This window comes from Silene latifolia, chromosome 4 (genome assembly GCF_048544455.1).
Source record: "Silene latifolia isolate original U9 population chromosome 4, ASM4854445v1, whole genome shotgun sequence".
In the NCBI taxonomy this organism is placed as follows: domain Eukaryota; kingdom Viridiplantae; phylum Streptophyta; class Magnoliopsida; order Caryophyllales; family Caryophyllaceae; genus Silene; species Silene latifolia.
The window spans coordinates 13614279-13636037 of record NC_133529.1 but is presented as its reverse complement, the minus strand read 5'-3'; the positions used below and the strand labels follow the sequence as shown (position 1 = coordinate 13636037).

Here is a 21759-nt window from a genome sequence, read left to right as displayed (position 1 = left end):
AGGTGTGAGTCGGCGTACTACGGTTAGGTCCGGGAGCGGCTTCGATTTCTTTGCATCAACCACATGTCCCATGATGGTGACCTGGTCGGCGGGCGGCGGCGTATCTGGTATTATTGGCATCCCGTACTCCGGTTGAATTACTCGGCCGGTGGAGGGTTGCGCAACCCTGCAATGTGGACGGTATCATCTTGGCGAGAATCGGTTTCGTCGGTCACGAATACTTCTTGTTGTTTCGACATCTTCTTAGCTTTTTGGGTGGGTTTTTGTTTTGTTTTTTTTTTTTTGTTTGGAAATGAATGTGACTAGCTTCTAGTGTCTTTCCCCCACGACGACGCCAATTGTTCCGGTGTAATTCCAGAGCGATTACTTGTTACCACCCGTGCTTGTAGAATGACGTCCTTGATTGAATCCTCCTTTTGGTCTCCTGAAACAATGAACAAACTGAGGGCTCGGCTTTGGCCGAGCGTACTCACTCCGACGCTCAAGTCAGTGGACTTAAAGAGATAAGTTGTTGTTACTTGGCGAAGTATATTTTGTAGAGAGATAAGGAAGATATTACCAGATGAAGAGTGATTCTTAGGTTAAATTATGGATCCTCTCCTCAATGAGAGTTGAGGAGTATTTATAGACTTTCACCTTTTGTCACGTAGTGGCCAAGTGGCCAAGTGGCTAGCAGGTGGAAAGACTGATCTACCCTCGGCCGAGGGACCCATGGCAGGCCGGCGGGCCCTGTTGACTCGCCGCCGAGGGTCTTGGATATGAGTTCGCGGATGTGTGCCCCGGTGCTAGTTGCCCCGGCCGGACCCAAGAGACAAGCCGACAGTGCGCGTCCAGTTAAGTTTGTCTAAGTCGTTGACTTGCTTGTGAATATCTTTGACCTTGCTCAATATGTTGACTCGGTCAGCGGGTGCAGAATATGCCCCATCAAACTCGTTTCATTATGGAGGAATTTAAATTCATGGGAACTTCCAATTCATGTGAATTGGGATAACCAAACAACATACCTATTTTGCAATTCACATGAATTTAAGTTCCCGTGTTGTTTAGGCTCTGTTTGGTAAAACGAACTGAAAAGGTAGCTGAAACCTGAAAAGGTACTGAAAACTGAAAAGCTAACTGAAACCTGAAAAGGTAGCTGATAAGGTAACTGAAAATTAGGAGCTGATAAGGTGACTGATTATATAAAAAATTGTTTGCCAAACTAACTGAAAATGTAGCTTATTTTTGGTAAAATGACGTAAAAGGATATAATAATTATTTAATACCCCCTCCACTTTTTTATATATGACGTTTTGCATTTACGAGGTAAGCCTTTGACTTTAATATTTACAAAAACATATTTGTTTAAAAAATATAGAAATGGTACCATTAAATTCCTTACGAAAAACTCTTTCATATGAGTATACATATCATAATATTTAGTCTTATATTTTAAGAGATATTGAAGAGAGAAGAGAGTGTCTCGAAATGTGAGAAAGTCATATATAAAAAAATAGAGGGAGTATATTATAAATTGAAAGGGCAAAAACGTAATATTACCAAGAATCAGGTAGCTGAAATGTGAAATGCTACTCTAGGTAGCATTTCATTTCAGGTAGCTTATTTAGGCAAAAAAACTACTTGCCAAACACATCCATATAAATAAGCTACCTGAAACTTTTATCAAAAAAGCTAATTCAGTCAAAACAGGTACCTGAAATGTCTTGCCAAACGGAGCCTTAGTGGGTAACCAAACGACCCATAACTGTAAAAAGAAATAAACAATATATCTCACACTTATTTGTGTTTAATTCCAAGAGTAAAGTCCCTATTTGAAGTAATGACTTTGGCCCTATTCTTTTAAACTTAATTTCAGCTTATTTCAATTCAGTTCAGTTCAATTTTATTAAGTTCGGTTTAGATAGTTTCAATCCAAAAGAACATGCAGTTCAGTTTAGTTGAATTCAGGTCCATTAAGTTGAGTTCAATTCAGCTCTATTAAGCTCAGTTCAGATAGTTTCAATCCAAAAGAACATGACATTTTTCTACAAATGAGTTTTACAAATCATAACCTGGACCCATTTTCTACAAATAGTTTCACCTTCAACACCATTTGCAACTTTTTTTTTTATTTTTTTATTCGCTCGAGCCCTCATCTAACAAATCGTTTGAACCCAAAAAAAAAAAACTACCCAAACTTTTGTATAGAGCCGCTTAACACGAGAATTTGTGTAGAACGGGTTTGCTATAACCGATTTTTCACTTTTGTTTCTTGAGTAAACCATACAATTAAGGACCTCAACTATACACAAATGTAGCTATAAGGACCTAAACTTCAAAAGCCAAGCTTTAAGGACCCGGGTCACGTTTTCCGTCCAAATTAACGTACTTTTGTTTACTTTGATACTTGTTGCCTTGTTGGAACTAGACATAATAATATAATATACGAGGGCTTTTCTAATTATAATTCCATTAGCTCACAATTAGTGATAAGCTCTTAACCAGTTAACCCCATTAATAAATCTCTTATTTCCATAGTCTCTCACAATAGTTTTCATAAAGTCTTTTGCTCATTTGATATCATGCACCAGATTTGTATTGCTTTTTATTTATTTTATAATCTATTTATTTTTCCACCCTTTAAATCTTATAAATATAATATTTTCAATTACAGAATTATATCCAACAGTAACTCTTAACCACGAGTTCAGAATGCGTCAATTTTTTCTTTTCAAATCGGTTATTTTTATGACTGATATAAAAAGAAAAATCTTAACCACGTTTCCATTTTCTGACTCGAAAAGCTTGCTAGAAGATCAATACCGTATTTTTTTAGTCTACAATTTGCATTTTTACTACTACGTATTTTTGTTTACAGTTAATAGATCCTACAACCAGTTGTACCCAGTTGTATGCTCTAGAACTCGAGCTATATAATAAAGTTTTGGAGTTTTGTTTTAAAAAACCCGAGCTATATCATAAATTTTCTGAACTCACTCACTTAAACATAAAAAAAATTAACTTTAAGAAAGCTCAACAAAATTACACGTAAGCTTGATATGATATAACTTGGTTGTATGATGCTATTGTACAACTGGAGGTATAATGTTATTTGTGTTTTGTATATGAGTTTCAATTTTCACATACACTATAGTAATATATATGGGTTCTAATATTTTTGTTCTTTTATAGTTCCTTTTAATTTTTGGTAGAAGCTTTAAATTGGCACATTTTTTTAATAAAAATACACACACGAATCACACATTTTTGTGTCTTTTATAGTTCATAGCCATCACTCTGCAACGCGTTGATGTATTTTACATTTAATTTGTGAAAATAAAACAATGGAAAAATAAACTCGAGACGAGCCGAACTCAATCTTCCGGTGGAACACAACTCTCGAACCGCGTCCCAAGCTTGGGTCGCACTGCCATGTTGAGCTCAAGCTCGAGCCGAGCAGGATTCTGAGCTTTTCGAGTACATATAGGCTCGTCCAATTCGGCTCGACTCATCGTCACCCCAATGTGAGAATGACTTATATAAAGAAAAAGCATCATAAGTGTGAGCTGATTTACAAATAGTGAATTATAATCTTATAATTAATACTCCGTACACAATTTATAGACAATTCAAAATAAAAAAAAATATTGACTTTCCGAAGATAAATATTCACCAAATAACTCGAAATTGAATTTAAAAATGAAAGAAAAAAACACTGTGATTAAATAGAAACTCTTAGTTCCGAATGTCAGCGAAAGAAACACCATGTAATAAGCAAAAACACCATGTGATAAGAAGTTAAATGAAAATTAAAGTATTTGGGAAATGATTAATGAGTATCTAATTTTCCAAGTAGAATAGTTGGGTCATCAGTTCGTTAAAGTTAACGGAGGATGTAGTCTCAGGTCCTTAAAGCTTCACTATAAAATTTTGGGTCCTTAAAGCTAGCCTTTTACATAGTTTAGGTCCTTCTACTATACTTTACTCTTTGTTTTCTTTCACTACTACAGTACTGCAGTGTCCAGTCCAGTCCAGTATAAGAGCATCCGCAAAGGTGAAGCTCCCCATATTTTCTCATTCCTTCTCTTATTCGTCCACCTCATTTTCCACTAACTTTTTTTATTTACACTCCCCATTTCATAACTACATTTATGCGAAGCTCCTCAATTCACACACAAATATTTTGGAACCTTCCCAAAGTAACACAAATTGTCTTACTTTTTTTTGGGGACCTTCCCTAAAAATAGTGGAGCCTCAAATAATGGGGAGGTTGGTGCAACAATGAGGATGCATGAAGAGAGAGGGTGCATATGGGAAGCTATTTTTCCACCTTTGCGGATGCTCTAAACTACTATAGACTGTAGTTGCGTGCGTATTAATTATTTTTCCCGCCGAATTAGACGGAATTTTCGCCCAAATCAATTTTTCCAATTGAATATGCATTATCTGGGCAATGCTTCCATCAAATTCGAAGAAATCAAAGATGATTAACGACAGACGAATCAATTTCTCAGGTACGCCCGATTTTTCCCCATTTCTCGTTTTATCTTAAAACATTCAGCTGTTCATTGCTTATGATTTTGCATTTTTTACTGTCTGATTAGTATTTTTTTGATCGATGATTTGACTTCTGTCTGATTAGTTCAGGAAATTGTGAATTTTCTTTGCATTTTTAGATTATTAATGATATAATTGATTTTACAAGAAATTTTAACAATTAAATTTAGTTTATGGATTTGTTAACTACGTTTCTTCTGATAATTATGGATTAATTTTGATGGTAATGATGCCAAGTTGAGTGAGAAATTTCTCGTTTATTATCGAATAAAGCAAAATGGTTCACTAAGCTAGTTGCGCATCTTTTTGTTTTGGAGTGGCAGTCATTTTGATGCAGTTGTTAATTTTTTTTTTTCATTCCGGATTATTTGGAAATAACCTATTTGTGTTGCTGGTAAGGTTACGTACATAGGGCACTTCTTACCCCGAATTTGAGATAATCTTGAGGCACGGGGATAATGTTGTGGAGTAAGAAATTGTGTGTTCGAGGAGGATATTTATGAAATATCATACTTGGATAAACATTAGGTTTGATGCACATAGTGATGAATAAGGGAAAGAAGACATCCTTATGACTATTTTAAGTTTTTAACCTTCTATGATTGTACATGAGATGAATAGATGATATTGTTTGGGGGCCGGTCTTTTTTGATGATGAATTTCATCATGGCGGTGCCATGTTCTTTCAGACTCGATATGTTTTGTTATTTATTACAGTTTATTTCAATTTAGATGGTTTCAGTTGCAAAACAGTCCGAAAGAACATGACACTTGATCAAGGTTCGTTGAACACACGTTTGCCTATGACAAGTAACCAGCATTTCATATCGTCACCAGCATTTTAACTGGGTTCCTTGAAGTGATCCTTCCAGTTGCTGTGCACAAGAGCTGTCTCCTCTCCAGGTAAGCCCAAATTGAATGTTATTGCACATTTAGCTGTTAATAGCGCATACGACTGAAACGTACTATAAGATTAGTTTTTTTGTTTGCTTAATGATTTCTATCTGATTGTGCAGAAAGTTGTGATTTTTCTTTGTATTTTAGCTTATATCTAATTGTTGATTTTGCCTGAAATTGTTTCAATCAAATTCGAGAGCTCTCACATGATAGATAATAATTTATTTTTTGTTCCGTGTTATTCTTTTTTCTTTTTGTCTGTTTCTAGTGTGTTATATGTTATGTTGCACATTATCTTATTGTGAGAGAGTACATTAGGAGACTTCCTTGAAATTTTAATTCTTGTGATGGTATTTATGACCTTAAATTGCTGTCAATTGACTAAAAAAAAGTTACTTGGAGAAACATTCGGGTTTGATAGTACAGAGCAATGAATAAGGAAAACAATTCATTAGAAGTATACTTATATTTGATAATAGGGTGTATAAGGTAAAACATGAGAGACAACTTGCTTAACACATAACTAAAGGCATTAGACTAGCAGATTCAACGTCGACGGTGCTGCCTTGTTGCTCTCTTTACTTTCCTCCTTGGCCTCTGTTGAAACGTCTCCATAAACCATTCATGGTACTTGTCACTTGTCAGTAATGTAGAGCTTTCCAATTACAATACCAATCATAAATCCGCTCACACACCCGCATGATCTAACTACCCAGTCAACAAATCTGAAGTGTTCATTGCTCTCGTCCTTAGTCATTGGCTTGGACTCCGGAACTTCTGCATGGTTACATTTTTTAGATATTAGGTTTCCACACAGTCTTGAGTTTCCTACATAAGAGCCACTTAGGAAGGTGTCAAACTGGTTTCCTTGTGGTATGGGACCTTCTAAATCATTGTAGGAAACATCAAAGACCTCAAGAGATGTTAATTGCGCCAACTCTTGCGGGATTACTCCGTAGAGAATGTTCCGAGAAAGGTCCAAGGACTCCAGATCTATCATGTTAGCCACTGAGGCCGGAATCCTGCCATCTAAATTGTTGTTCGATAAGTTGAGTGCTTGAAGCCCTTTGAGTTCGCCAATGGCATCTGGAATCTTGCCTGTGAAGATATTGCTGGAGAGGTCGATGACTCTAAAGACTTCAAGTATCTGCGAGTAAAGTCTCTCACTGCCTTTGCTTGTTATTGTCATCGAATATTCAACTGTCTCAAAAAATACGATTCCCTCTTCAACTAAATCCGCTCCCACTATAAAAGTAATCCTTGTATTATATGATTCAGATTGTCCTTCCTTCACAGCCATCATGTTGCTCCAATTTCGAAGATATCTCGATGGTAGGTCACCAATGTAAAGTGTGATAGATCAATGATACGCAGAGTACAAAATCGACAACCTAAATCGTGATCAGATATGCTTCCATGAAAGCCGTTGTGGCTCAGAACCAAAACTTGTACGTTGGGGAGGCTTCCTAACCATGATGGGAAAGTATCATTTATATGATTTTTTCCTATATCGAGAACTTCAAGCCTCGTACAATTCTCCAATGACTTTGGCAGGTCCCCTTCCAATTGATTTTCACTCAGGTTTATCATCTTTACATTGCAGTGCGATGTGAAAATTGTGGGCATACTGCCATGGAAATTATTTCCTCTCAAGTTCAAAACTTGTAATGAATTGCCAAGCTGATCTCCTATGCAATGAGGTATCAGCTGGCTACTGAAGTTGTTGCTGGACAAATCCAGCTTGATTAGAGATGTAGCCAAGCTATTTTTTTCGGTATTACTCCTGAAAACAAATTGCTTGAGACATCGTAACTCTTTATAGACACCGGCGGGATAGGAAGTTCTCCTTGGAAGTTATTACCCTTAATGTTAAATACTTCCAAACGATCCCTGGTTCGTGTGTATATATGACAGATGTGTGTATCTTCTCTCCTTCCGCCACTGGTTCGTGTGTATGATAGACAATGGTGCGTGCGAGTAGTTGTATGTGGCAGCAGTGGTTAGTAATGTGTTATTGAGGGCTAGAAAAATTGCAGAGAATATGTAAATGACCACTCAGCTACTTGTCAAAGGTTGACGGATTCCATACAGTCAACATCATCAATGCTACCCATTCGCGTTTGGCTGAGGTGATATTAGACCTACAAGAGTTAACCAGTAATGTCAAGTTTGAGCTCGAGGGATGTGATAGTTTTAAAATTTAGGGATATTCTACACGGTATTTCTATGCATTTTCATTTTCTAACGCGTATGCGTCTTTTTGAACCAAAAATATTTAGTTGGCCATAATTCTTAGCCAAAAAATTCCGAAAACAACGATTCTTTACCAAACCAAAGATTTCGTGAAGACAATCAACTTGGAAAGAAAAAATTGTGTTTTCGGAACTCGCAACCGATAGATATAGTCAATCAAAGTTTAATCGTTTGCAATAGTTTGACCGACCATAACTCCTAAGACGAGTTTAGAAAGTGGCGATATTTTTTTTTTTTTAAATCAAAGATCTTGTCTAAATGATCAATTTAAAAAATAAAATTTGTTGCTTTCTGAACTCTAACCATGAATTATAACCCGTCAACGTTTTTCAGTGCAAAAGGAGGGGTACCTTAAAAGCATGGGCGGATCTAGGGGGCCCGGGTGGGCACGTGCCCACCATGAATTTTTAGGGATAAAATTTTTATAAGTAACAGAAATGATCAATAGGTTTATGTGGTTCAGTTGGTAAGCGCTTTAGTTGACCGTTGAAAGGGCCGAGGTTTGATTCCTGGTGCCCTAGGTTTTTGTTAAATAATTTTTTGTTAAACGGTGTAATGATCTCAAGGCCCATCTCGTTAGTAAGCACCATTTATATGTAAAAGATATGTGTTTCTCCCAGGGTTTGAACCCTTGACCTCAAGGTTACATACCATCTCCTCTACCATTGAACCACTTGTTCAAACTAAAAAATTATTAAAATTAGTTATTTTTCGGGAGGAAAAAAAAATCCGTAATAAAAAATGCGGTTTAAAATAAAAAATAATGTATCGGAAAAAAATTTGTGCCTCCTTTCGATAAATTCCTGCGTCCGCCCGTGCTTAAAAGAAGAACAAATATAGGGGTACTATGTAGAATATCTCTAAAATTTATTATGGTGAGATTTTCACTCTCTTATTAATCCGTCTCCATTTGAATTTTGTACTGTCTGAATGTAGTCAACCGAATTTTTTTTAAAAGGGATCAATGTTAAGGCGTGTCAGGGCTTAATGCCTCATAATCTGCAACAGGAGGTTAGATATACACCAGCATACCGTGAGCTAAGAACAATATATAACATTTTCAAAGTATCGTCCTCTTAATGGCTTACTAAAGCGGCTTCGCTTACTAAAGTGGTTTTGCTTCTTTCTCGTGTAGTAGCGGTCCTCTGACGCAGTTCTTGGCGCAATTTTCATCTTGGATCATTTGGAAACAACCTCCTTGTGCTGCTAACACAAAGGTAAAACTGAGTTGAGCCATTGAGGCATTGTTGTTGTGGTTGTACCCTTGAATAAAATGCTTCATGCCTTTGTCTGTTATGGTCATAAATTCGTGTTCGTTTGGTTTATTGTAGGAATTTGCAATGCCTAGAAAGCATGTTTTCCCACAAATATATACTCCCATCGTTTACTCCAATTCCATACAGTTGGGTAATATATGTGAAGAGTACTTTAATCAAATGTATCCAAACGGAGTAAACAGATGAAGTATTTCATAAGAATTAGCCCTAAGAATTAGTTTAAGTATAGTCCTGTTAATTTAAATGTGTACCTAGATGCCATGTAATTTAGATGGGGTTGTAACCAGTTTATGTTCTAGTCGTACTTCTTTTTTCTGCATGTTAGTCAATAAGTCATATGTTAATGGTTCCCATAAATGACCGTATCTAATTCTCCCAAGTAACATCGCGAGAAACCTAATTGTTAAGGGTTTTTTTTTCTTCCATGACGTAAACTGTCAAGAACACGTTTTTTTGACTATGAAAATTTCATTATAGTTGTCAAATCAGGCCTGCTTGGGTCATTGAACACCGATTTTTTTTTTTCGCATTTTGGTCGTCATCTACAAAATTAAGTTTTTTTTTTTACCTATCTTAAGCTGCCACTGAAATGATACAATTTACGTTTGAATATTGAACTTTTATCCTAACCGTCCTGTTACAGTACATCCCAATTTTGATGGAAGACTTGCTGCAAGTGAGGTACAAGACTGAAGGCATTAGACAAGCGATTCAATGTCCACGGTGCTGTCTTTTTGCTCTCTTCACTTTTTTCCTTGGCCTCTGTTGAAACGTTTCCATAAACCATTCATGGTACTTGTCACTTGTCAGTAATGTATAGCTTCCCAATGACAATGCCAATTATGAATCCGGCTTGCACACCCACATGATCTAACAATCCAGTCAACTGATCCTGAGTCTGCATTGCTCTCGTCCTTTGGTGCTGGTGGGGATTCCAGAGCAACTGGGATGGAGCTTTGACACCACTAAAATCATTTAAAGAAAGGTACAAGCGATTGAGCTTTGTCATGTTACCCAGAGAAAATGGAATGGATCCCGAAAATTGATAGCCGGACAATATGAGAAATTCCAGATGAGCAAGTCTTCCGATTGAAGTTGGCAAATCTCCAGACAATGATGTGTCAACTAGAGAAATGATTTGAGAGGACTATGCCTTTGAAACTCAGGAAGAGATGCACCAATATTGTCATTTAAACTCAAATCCAGGATTTTAAGGTGTGGTATGTGGAAAAGATTTGGTGGCAACTTACCCTGCAAATTACACTCGACGATAAATATACATTTTAAAGTGGTCATGTTTTGCAGGACAGCTGGCACAATGGATGACACATCAACATGTCCAAGATGGAGATCTTTTAGATGAGTGAGGCTTTGAATAAACTTCTCAAAGCTTGGATTTTGGAGTTTGAGCAATTGGGTTCGAGTTGAAAGTTCTCCAAGATGCAGGGTGGAGAGCTTGGACAATGTTTAAATTTCCGCTGGTATCTGGCCAGAAAATGCGGAATCAAAGAGCTTAAGAGTTCGTAACTTAGAAAGTTGGCCGAGTTCAGAGGGTATTCGAGAATAGTTGAAGTTGTTGAGACTAAGTATAAGCTTTTTAAGATAAGCTAGGTTGAAGATAGTGCTGTTTAGAGGAAACTATTCTTCAACTGCAACAAGGCAAGCCGCTCTTGAATTGATAAAAGGACAAGATGGCTGAAAAGAAGACACAGAGTTAGAAATTAGAATGCAATATTATGACTTAAAAGACACTACAAATGGGCTAAATAAGTACAAGAAATGATGCATTGATGGTAATTTACTAATTTTTATGTGGATTTTTGTCCATGTTTTTAATACTTCGATTGATATGAAAAGATGAAAAATTGGGCTTGTTTTATAGGTACCCAAGCTCCAACCAAATCAATGTCGTTATTTCTATTTTGCTCCATTTACGAATACAATTCGCTTACAGCCGGCTTTGTTGAAAGTTTGATTAGTTTTGAGATGGGAAAATTTGAATATTACAAGTGATAGATTCCTTTGTCTTTTCAATGGTGCAGATTCATTGATGTTAAATTAACTACTGATTCGACTCTATTTGTTTATGTTGTAGCTATTTGAATTGCTATCTACTTATCATGATTGGATTCATCTACTGCATTCACCATGGCATCTAGTATGAAGTGAGACAAGGGGGAGGGCAGAAGACTTGGTGAAAGTGAAACATTAGAGACTTGACTCAGCTACTTGACAAAGGTGGAGTCCCGGTATTATTCTTAATACCTTTGGTATTTCTATCTTGGTCACTTTATTTACGCCGGAAAAATAAGAATTTTCTTATTATAGGGGAACATAACGCCCAAATGCTCATTCATGTCAAATACCCTAATTGAGTATGATAACATAGAATGTGGTTATGAAGACTGATTACTGGTATTTTTTCAAGTACTATCACTTTCTTGCTTGTATCAACTCCACTTAATCGTCGTGGATGGAAAATAGGATTTTAGACTATTATGACTTATGAGTCACTCAAGACATACTTTCAACTATTTTAACCTTCTATGATTGTACATGAAATGAATAGCTGATACTCTCTTCGGGTCAGGATTTTTAGATGGTGAATTTCATCATGGCAGGGCTTGATTTGTTTTGTTATATATTTCATCATGGTTGGGCCTTGTTCTTTTAGACTTGATTTGTTTTGTTATATATTCCAGTTTAATTCAGTTCAAATGATTTCAGTCACAAAACACGTGATGACGTTTCATCAAACACACTTTGGCCTATCCTAAGTCACCAGCGTTTCATGTCTTACCAGCATTTTAATTCGGTCCTTGAAGTGATCCTTCCCAAAGACAATTGCTGTGCACAAGAGTTGTCCTCTCCAGGTAAACCCAAATTTATTGTTACCACTTACCACACATCTGGCTGTTAATAGCTCATGTGATTGAAGCTTCTTTGCTGTTAGATTAGAGTTTTTGTTTGCTTGATAATTTCTATCTGATTAGTGCAGAAAGTTGTGATTTTTCTTTGTTGTTTTAGCTTACATATGATTGTTGGTTTGCCTGAAATTGTCTCAATTGAACTTCATCAATAGATTTGTTAGCTATTCCTTCACTGAGAATCATGGTAATATGCTTATACTAATTAATTGTGAGGGTAACTGTACCGAGTGGAGTAACAAATTGTGCAATAGTACTTATATGAGACGGTTTTACGATAAACTTAGCATGAGAGCTCTAATTCCCTAACATTATGGTTTTTTTTTTGTTTCCATGTTTGTTTTTAGTTTGTTATATGTTATTTTGCATATTATTTAGATATGAGACGGTCTTTTAGCAGACTTCCTTGAAATTGTAGTTCCTAGGATGGTATTTATAACCAATTGCTGTAAATTGACTAAAAAAATGATACTTGGAGAAACATTCGGGTTTCATATGTGATTATAAGGGAAGTTATACTTTTTCTGATAACATGATGAATAAAGGTAACATATGAGAGACTTCTTGCTTAACACATAACTAAAGGCAGCAAACAGATTCAACATCGACGTTGCTGTCTTGTTGCCCTCTTCACTTTCCTCCTTGGCCTTTGTTGAAATGTCTCCATAAACCATTCATGGTACTTGTCAGTAATGTAGAGCTTCCCAATGACAATACCAATTATAAATCCGCTCACACACCCGCATGATCTAACTACCCAGTCAACCAATCTGGAATGTTCATTGCTCTCCTCCCTTGTCATTGGCAGGGATTCAGGAACTTCTGCATTGTTACATTTTTTAGATATAAGGTTTCCACACAGTCTTGAGTTTCCCAAATAAGAGCCACTTAGGAAGGTGTCAAACTGGTTTCCTTGTGGTATGGGGCCTTCTAAGTCATTGTAGGAAACATCAAAGACCTCAAGAGATGTTATTTGAGCCAACTCTGGGGGAATTACTCCGTACAGAATGTTCCGAGAAAGGTCCAAGGACTCGAGATCTATCATGTTAGCCACCGAGGCCGGGATCCTGCCATCTAAATTGTTGTTCGATAAGTTGAGTGCTTGAAGCCCTTTGAGTTCGCCAATGACATCTGGAATCTGGCCTGTGAAGTTATTGCTGGAGAAATCGATTACTCTAAAGACTTCAAGTATCTCCGAGTAAAGTCTCTCACTACCTTTGCTTGTTATAGTCATCGAGTATTTAAGTGTCTCAGAAAATACAGCTCCGTCTTCATCTTCACCAGCCCCCACTACAAATATAATCCTTGTGCTATATGAATCAGACTTTCCTTCCTTTACAGCCATCATATTGCTCCAATTTCGAAGATATTTCGATGGTAGGTCACCAGTGTAGAAGTTGTGTGATAGATCAATGATGCGCAGACTACAAAACAGACAACCTAAATCTTGATCTGATATGCTCCCATGAAAGTTGTTATGGCTCAGAACCAAAACTTGTAAGTTGGGGAAACTTCCTAACCATGATGGGAAAGTATCATTTATACGATTATTTCCTATATCGAAGACCTCAAGCCTTGTACAATTCTCCAATGTCCTTGGCAGGTCACCTTCCAATTGATTTTCACTCAGGTTTATCATCTTTATGTTGCAGTATGATGTGAAAGATACAGGGATACCGCCATGGAACTTATTTCCTCTCAAGTTCAAAACTTGTAATGAATTGCCAAGCTGATCTCCTATGCAATGAGGGATTAACTGAGTACTCAAGTTGTTGCTGGACAAATCCAGCATGGTTAGAGATCTAGCCATGCATATTTGTTTCGGTATTTTTCCTGAAAACAAATTGTTTGAGACATCGTAGCACTTTATAGACACCGGTGGGATAAGAAGTTCTCCTTGGAAGTTATTACCCTGAATGTCAAATACTTCCAAGCGAGTCCATGGGAGAATTGTCAGTGGTTGTTCAAAACCAGTCAAATTATTCTGAGCAAGCTCAAAACTCAGGAGACTTTCTTTACTAGTGTTCACTAACCATTGTGGAATTTTACCCTTGATTAGGTTTTTTTCAAGCCGCAAATGCGCTAGATTTTGCTGATCTCGCAAGAATACTGGAAATTCAGTTAAGTTGCAAGATACTAGCCATAGGAGTTGTAGCTTGGAAAGAGATGAATTGGTCTGTGAAGTAGCGGGAAATGTCAGGCTGTTACCTGATAAATCTAGATAACAGAGGTTTTCTAAACCAGATAATGTCTCAAAATTGCATGACAAATTATTGGAAGGCAGTATCAAACCTTGTAGATTTGTTAATTGAGTAAACCAATGCGGTATTGGACCCTCCAACTGATTTCCTCCCAGTCCTAGAATCTCTAGTTTGGTTAGATTTCCTAACCACTGTGGAAGTTGACCCACTACTTGAGTATTGCTGAGAAATAATTCACGAAGCTCAGTAAGGTTGGCGAAAGAAGGTGGGATCTTAGATCTTAATGTCATTCCACTGAAGCCAATACCAGTCAATTTATGTAACTTACCTAAGTTTGAGATCAGTTGTCCAGGGATAGCGTTGAGGCTCATGAGATATAGAGCTTCAAGATTTGTTAGATTTGATATTGAGGGTGGAATGACACCGCTAATATCATTATCATCAAGGTACAAATGTGAGAGCTTTGTCAGGTTACCTACAGAAGATGGGATAGATCCTGATATTTGACAATGGGATAATTCAAGAATTTCCAATTGAGCAAGTCTTCCAATTGAAGGAGGCAATTCTCCGGACAAAGATGTGCCAGATAGAATAATACTTTTGAGAGGACTATGCCACTTAAACTCAGGAAGAGACCCAACAATATCGCTGTTTAAACTCAATACGAGGGTATCAAGATGTGGCAAGTGAAAAAGATTTGGTGGAAGCTTACCATACAAATTACACTTATGAATGCTAATCTGTTTTAAAGTGGTCAAGTTTTGGAGATTAACTGGCACAGTGGAGGACACATCAACATTTTTTAAATCGAGCTCTTGTAGATGAGTGAGATTTTGAATTAGCTTGCCAAGGGAAGGATTTTGAAATTTTAGCAATCTAGTTTCCATTGAGTCGTCTCCAAGTTCTAGGACAGCGAGATTGGACAATTTTGAAATTTCTGCTGGTATCTGGCCACTAAATTTTGAGTTAAAGAGCCTGAGGACTTGCAACTTAGAAAGTTGGTCTAGCTCAGAAGGGATTCGAGAATAGTTGAAGAAATTATAACTAAGGATGAGTTTTCTTAGATAGACCAGGTTAAAGATGGTGCTGTTTGGTGGAAAAGTACCGGAAAGACAACTGGCTGTGAGGTCAAGGCCGATCACGTGGCCCGATTTCCTGTCGCACTGCACCCCGTCCCATGAACAGCAATCCGCACTTTCCCGTCCTACCCATGATTTTGTCTTTTCATGTGGTATGATATCTGGATAGCTATAAAGAGAGTCACGTGAACAGTCTATATGGAAACTATTCTTGAACTGCAACAAGGCTAACCGCTCTTGATCAGGACACGGTGGCTGAAAAGAAGACACAGAGTGAGAATGTATAATTATGAGATTAAAAGACACTCCAAAGAGGCTAAACAAGTACAGGAAGGGATGCATTTTTGAGTTATTGGTGTTTATTATGTGCGAGATTTTTTTTTTTTTTTTCTTTTTTTTTAATTCGATGGGATATAGAAAGACGAAAAGTATGCTTCTTTAATTGGTGCTGGAGGATCTGAAAATGTATGCTATCACCTTTGTTATAGGGGACAATAGGTGGGACTGTTTCATCAAGGTATGAACCAAATGACTGTCTATATCAGTTTTGTTTCATTTACGAACACAATTAGACAACTTTGGTTTTGAACTGTCTAACTAGTTAATTCTCAGACATGTCCATTTCCAGTCATGACTCATGATCCCTAGTCTTCTCTCCTTCCGCTACTGGTTCGTGTGTATATATGATAGATTGATAGATATGTGCGTTTTCTCTTTCCGCCACTGGTTCGTGTGTATGATCGACGTGGTGTGTGCAAGTGAGTAGCCGTGTGTGGGCAGCACTGGTTAGTAGTAATATGTTAAGGGCTGGAAAAATTGCAGAGAATGACAGCATCTGAATGGAGTGAGAGACAGGGTAAAACGACAGACACCACTCGACCAGCTACTTGCCAAAGGTTGACGGATTCAATGCTACCTACCCATTGACGTTTAACTGAATTGATACTTGATGTAAGACCTACCAGTTTTAACCAGTATTGTCTAGTTTATGCTTTTGGAACTTTGACCATGAGTTATAGCCCGTCAAATGGGTATTTAGTGCAAAACAAGGGGTACACTTTATGAAAAAACGGAATATTTTCGTGGTGTCTTTGAGATTTGACACTTTTCACGAACTACCCAATTTTTTGAGCATGAAAGTTTTAAGATGCCATAACTCGTGTTTATGAGCTCAGAAAATAGGGATGGCAATGGGTCGGATTGGATCGGGTTTTGCAAGATCCAAACCCGATTCACTTACTTATTGGATCACATATTCATATCCATACCCGATCCATATCCAAAATTTTAAAATCCATACCCGATCCATTATACTTTTTCCAAAGTCATACCCGCTCCAAATCCATACCCGATCCACCATATAATCCAAAACCCAATCCAAAACTTGATTTGACTACATAAAAAATTAATCTTATATAAGAGAATTGAAATTTCAAGTTTAATAAAGCCTAAATTTTCAAAAATATCCGATTGGATTGGGTTCGGGTATAAATGGATCGGGTTTGAATTTGGTTCGGGTTTTCCAATAGTGGATATGGATATGGGTTATTAAATAGTGGATCGGGGATGGGTTTTTAAAGGGTGGGTTTGGATCGAATTTTTTCCTTCGGTTCGGTTTGGGTCATAATTGCCATCCCTATCAGAAAGTGACGATTTTTTCCAAATCGGTCATCTTTCTGAGAATTACGATTTGGGAAAAAAAATTGTGACCAAGAAATATGGTCTCTCAAAGTTTGTAACTCCTAGCCACGTGATCCAATTACGATAAATTTTTTTGTTCAAATCTTAATTCTCGGAAAGATATTCGATTTGAAGAAAAAAAATCGTTAGATTGAGCTGAAAACAATATTGCTTGTATAATATTTTCAGAGATGGTGACGAAAATTTCATTGAAAATTTACACTTCCCATGATGTTATTTTTTTTTTTTGACAACAATAAACCGATTATATTAAAAAAAACAAGTACATAAAAGTTTCTAGCCTGTAGCTAGACTTACAGACCAGGAAGGATAAAGAACAAGTAAGTTGTGGATTTCATGTAAAGAATTCCGCACACATATTGGTACTGACAAATTAGTTGCCAGAACGGAATATAGTTTTCGACAAGAAACCTTGAAGGTGATAGAACTGTAGCCCGAAGAGTGGGCACGACGCATAGCTAATAGAAGAGCTCTAGTAGATGCTGCAAAATAGGAACGGACTCGGATCGTAGTGAGAGTAGTAGAAGTATGAGTAGTAGTCCCAGAAAAGGATTCAGAAATGGAACAGGTGAAACTGATCTTTGGTGTTGATCTGCTAATCAAAACATAGAAAGAGACCGCTGCCTGGTGAAGTGGTTGTGGTGATTGGACATCACAAGAGAGTTTGGTCACTGGAGAGGATACGAACAGAGAAGACCAAATACCAGGAAGTTGGGTATGGGAAGCAGCGAGGTGATCCGTAAGATGACATATACGCCTTGGATCCATCGGGCCATCCCGAAAAACCACCGAATTCCGAACCGGATGGCCCGAAGAACACAACAGAAATAAAGTAGACGGTTATCCGAAGTAGAGGATTGACGTTGAATATAGGAGAGAAAATCGTGAGCCAGTGTAAAGGGGATGGTAGGATTTGTTTGAAGTGTTAATTCCAAGCGCAGAGGATTTCCATATATGTTGTGTTACCGTACATGAACGGAATAAATGCTCCGTAGTCTCGGTGAAGAGTGACATAGGTGGCAAAGAGGACTCGACTTTGCACCCCTCGACACCAAATTTACATTCGTTGGCAGGATGTTGTGCGCCAATCTCCACAAGAGAAGTGGGAACTTAGTTGAGGCGCGCAACTTCCATATGAGTTTCCACGGAACTTATTGGCAAAAGATAGAGTACAAAGTGAGCGAAACCTTAGACCGAGAGGAAATAGTAACCCGATTTAGTAGAATAATTGCCATCCTCCGTAAATTTCCGATAAAAAGGAAGTCATCAATTTCAGCAGGAGGCTCCATAGTGATGATTTCCTTAGCACACCGAGCGTCAAAATAACGGAAAACTGCAGCTGGATTCCAGTCGCCTGAAGGGAGCAAAAGGGCAGATAAAGACGGAGGAGGAGGAGTCGCAGAGGGGTGGATAGAGGGAAGCTCACCGTGTATCCAACGGCTCGACCAAAGATTAATCAGTTTACCATTTCCAATTTTCCAAAGATAAGGTGGTGTAAAGCGACTACCGCACGACAAATGCCGGTCCATAAAAAAGATGGTTGTGAGATGCGAGATTTTGCGGCCGGATGGGCAAGTCGCGGCCATATTTTGGAACCAAATACCCGCGGTTAAACCCGAAGGGTGAGATTTAATTCGCCAAAAATTTTTAAGAAGCGAGGCCTGACTTAAAATAAAGGTGTTTTTAATGCCAAGACCTCCACAATCCCTAGGTGCTTGCAAAACTTCTCTTGAAACCCAGTGGATGGAATGACGTTTCCAGTCATTGCGCCACCAAAAAGCGGCAATCGAGAATCAATCTTAAGACATATCCCAAGGGAATAGGAACAGAGCCATTACATGATTAAGTGAGGCAAGCAGAATTGCAGAGATGACGATCAACTTACAAGGTTGGCTAAGATGAAGTGATGACCACGAGGCAATGCGCGTTGTCAGCTTGTCAAGGAGAGGGTGGAAAGCCTGAGATCGTTTACGTGGGATATCAACCGGCACACCTAAGTAGTTGCCAAAAGAGCTAGTAGTCGTCATCTTCAGAATTGAAGACAAATGCGATCGAAAATCAGAAGGCGCGTTAGGGCTGAATTTTAGGAAGGATTTATTCAGATTTATCATCTGTCCCGAAACAAACTCGAATTCCTTGAAAAGATCCCGTAAAACCTCAAAAGAGGCAGGAGTAGCTTTACAACATAGGAGAGCGTCGTCAGCATAAAAAAGGTGAGAAATAGTAGGCGCATATCTTGAAACCTTGAGGCCCAGAAGATTGCCAGCTTTCTCAGCTTTAGTCAGCTGTCGAGATAAGATTTCCATACAAATAATAAAAAGATAGGGTGATAAAGGGTCACCCTGACGAAGACCGCAAGAGGAGCGGAAGGACGCGGAGGGCTCACCATTAATGAGAACCCTATACGAGACCGTGGAGATACACTCCCAAATTAGATTTCGCCAAACCGAAGGGAACCGATCATATTCTTATTGTATTCCCTAAAATTACTAGGGTTAGGCTCACATTGTAAGCCTTATAAAGAGACCAACGATTAATTGAATGATACAGACTTCACCTTCTCCTCTCCTTTACATTCTATACTCTTCTAAACTTATCAGAAATTGAGACGATTTAGCTGATTTCTAAAAGCCCCAATTTAATTGGGAAGTAAAATGAGAAGTTAATTAGCTTGAATATGAGTAAGGGGGATAAGTTTGGGTAATGGGTTGATATGGGAGGGAGGAGTGTAAAATAGGGGTATTACTGTCTTTTCATGCGCAAATAGGTTCGTGCTCATTTGGTAGTTAGTTTTAAACCGAACCAACAATATTGGTAGCAGTTTTTAAACAAATAGTATTGGTGCCCGGCTTCGCCCGGACTACCTGTACTCACCATTAATATTTGTTTTCATTAAATAAAATTATTTAAAGTCGTATACCCCACAAATTTATCATTAATATATTTTTTATAACATATACTAAAATTACGATGAAATAAATTTTGAGACAAATTCACTACTCCCGCTATTAATATTTTACTCTTATTAATGAAACAATAGCAATAACATTTCACTACTTGCCCGTAATCATTGTTACTTTCACTACTCCCGCCATAATTATTGTTACTGTCACTATTGTCGCATTAATATTGATACTTTCGTACTCCAGCCATAATTATTGTTACTTTCACTACTGCCGTATTAATATTGATTATTTCATTACTCCCGTTGTTGTTTCTACCACTCTCACTAATCTCGTTGATAATATTGTTACTTTTACTATTCAAATGAGTGATTACTATCATATAACTATATCCAATGTTACTACAATTCTTTTATTTACTGACGAAATTACTTTTTCTACTTAGGCAAGCAATTTTAAGAGGATTATATATTGATATAAATATATTACATATATGCATTAAACCATATCGAAAGAATTATGCAATATTATATATTATGGAATCTAACTTGAATTATTTATAACCTAATTATTATATTTTTGTATGTTAAATAATTAATATTTCTATACATCTAATCTAATAAACTATAAAATTTAATAAAATTGCGTAAATTTAAATTTAATATATAATTTTATGATGATAATAATTAATACCATAAGTGTGCATGTTTATAATAATTAATTATTTTATTTTAAAAAAATTAACCATCTTCTAGTCTTCTATAAATATTTAGGAAAATTACTAAGCATCTTCTTTCTTTTAGTTTCCTTGAAATTGACCATCTTAATTAATTATTTTATTTTAAGGAAATTGACCATATTCAGGAAAATTACCAAGCTTCTATATAATTTAATTTTAACCCAAACTATATAATATTTGCATTGAGAACCCTTAATCGGGTCCATCACACGGTGCTAGTGATTTAAAACTATATAGTATAATTAATTTGTATAACTTTCTTTAATTACATTGAAGTCCCTTGGTTTCTGGAATTAATATATAGTATTGATTTTACTTTGGTAGCAGTTGGTAAAATCTGAATTACATGTGGTAGCAGTTATCAAAAAACCAAAAAAAAAAAAAACGATGAACAAACAGTTACAGTAACCCAGTGACCCCTCCCCTGCACTTCCCCTCCCCTGCGACTCCGATCACCGACCACCTGACCTACAGCCCTCCTTCACAGCCCACCTCTCCCCTTACCCCGCACTGCCCTTCTCTGCTCTGATCACCGCCATCCTGCACCATATCCCTTCTCTGACCATCGTCGTCCACCATGCCCTTGCCCCAAACACCACGGTCCATCAAACAAACCACCATGCCTTCCGCCATGAACATAATTGAAGAACTTTTAGTGTGATTATAATCCCTAATTTTAAGACAAAATAATTAATAAACAATGAACATGAACAAGTTTTTAATAATTGCTAAACAAATTAGTACTCGTATTAATTCATGGGTGTTGATTTTCGCAGTACACATTTTACTCATCGTAGTACACATTTGACAATTATACCCCTCACATTTTTAGTCTCATTTTCCCTCTCTAACTTCTCTCTAATTTCACATACATTCCCCCCTAATTTCGTATCACCTTATTTCCATCTCATGTCGTCGTTGTAGGGGGATGATGGTCGCCGGTAGGAAGAGACTTTGTCGGCCGACCAAACCGCCGGCATGGGGTCCGGGTGGGTCAGAGGTGGTACGTACAGTGTAATACGTGAAACCATTGTGTACTATGTGAAAGTTGAAACCATTGTTTACGACTGTGTACTTGTGTAAGTACAGTACATTGCAAAAAAATAAGAAAAAAAATTAGTCAAACTACATAATCTGCTACTTTCTCAGATGACATCACCCTACACATCTCTCCTTCCCACACCACCTCCCTCTCGTCCTCTCCCTCCTTGCTGGCCAAACAAACGGATTCTGGCGACAGACCGAC

General features: G+C 37.4%; 1 protein-coding gene and 1 long non-coding RNA gene across 16 annotated transcripts in view; one reads left to right on the top strand and one right to left on the bottom strand.

Annotated features, from left to right (window-relative positions):
* Positions 1–4025: 4025 nt before the first annotated feature.
* Positions 4026–21759, top strand: part of LOC141653029 (uncharacterized) — a 31971-nt gene continuing 14237 nt past the window's right edge. For 4 of the 15 annotated variants that reach the window (XR_012547310.1, XR_012547305.1, XR_012547307.1 and 1 more), the window contains exons 1-7: positions 4027–4493; positions 5269–5439; positions 8822–8903; positions 9607–10178; positions 10269–10756; positions 11059–11212; positions 11767–11836. This is a non-coding gene — a long non-coding RNA (uncharacterized LOC141653029). Of the gene's footprint in view, positions 4494–5268; positions 5440–8821; positions 8904–9606; positions 10184–10268; positions 10757–11058; positions 11213–11766; positions 11837–21759 lie in introns of all 15 variants that reach the window. The other 11 variants (XR_012547314.1, XR_012547318.1, XR_012547306.1 and 8 more) reach the window with 11 other exon arrangements.
* Positions 12132–21146, bottom strand: LOC141653859 (receptor-like protein 6). Its single transcript, XM_074461728.1, has 3 exons — positions 21018–21146; positions 18710–19156; positions 12132–15425 (listed from the first exon to the last, which is right to left on the bottom strand). The coding sequence occupies exons 1-3, from the start codon at positions 21144–21146 to the stop codon at positions 12489–12491; spliced, it is 3513 nt and encodes a 1170-aa protein (XP_074317829.1). The 3' UTR covers positions 12132–12488.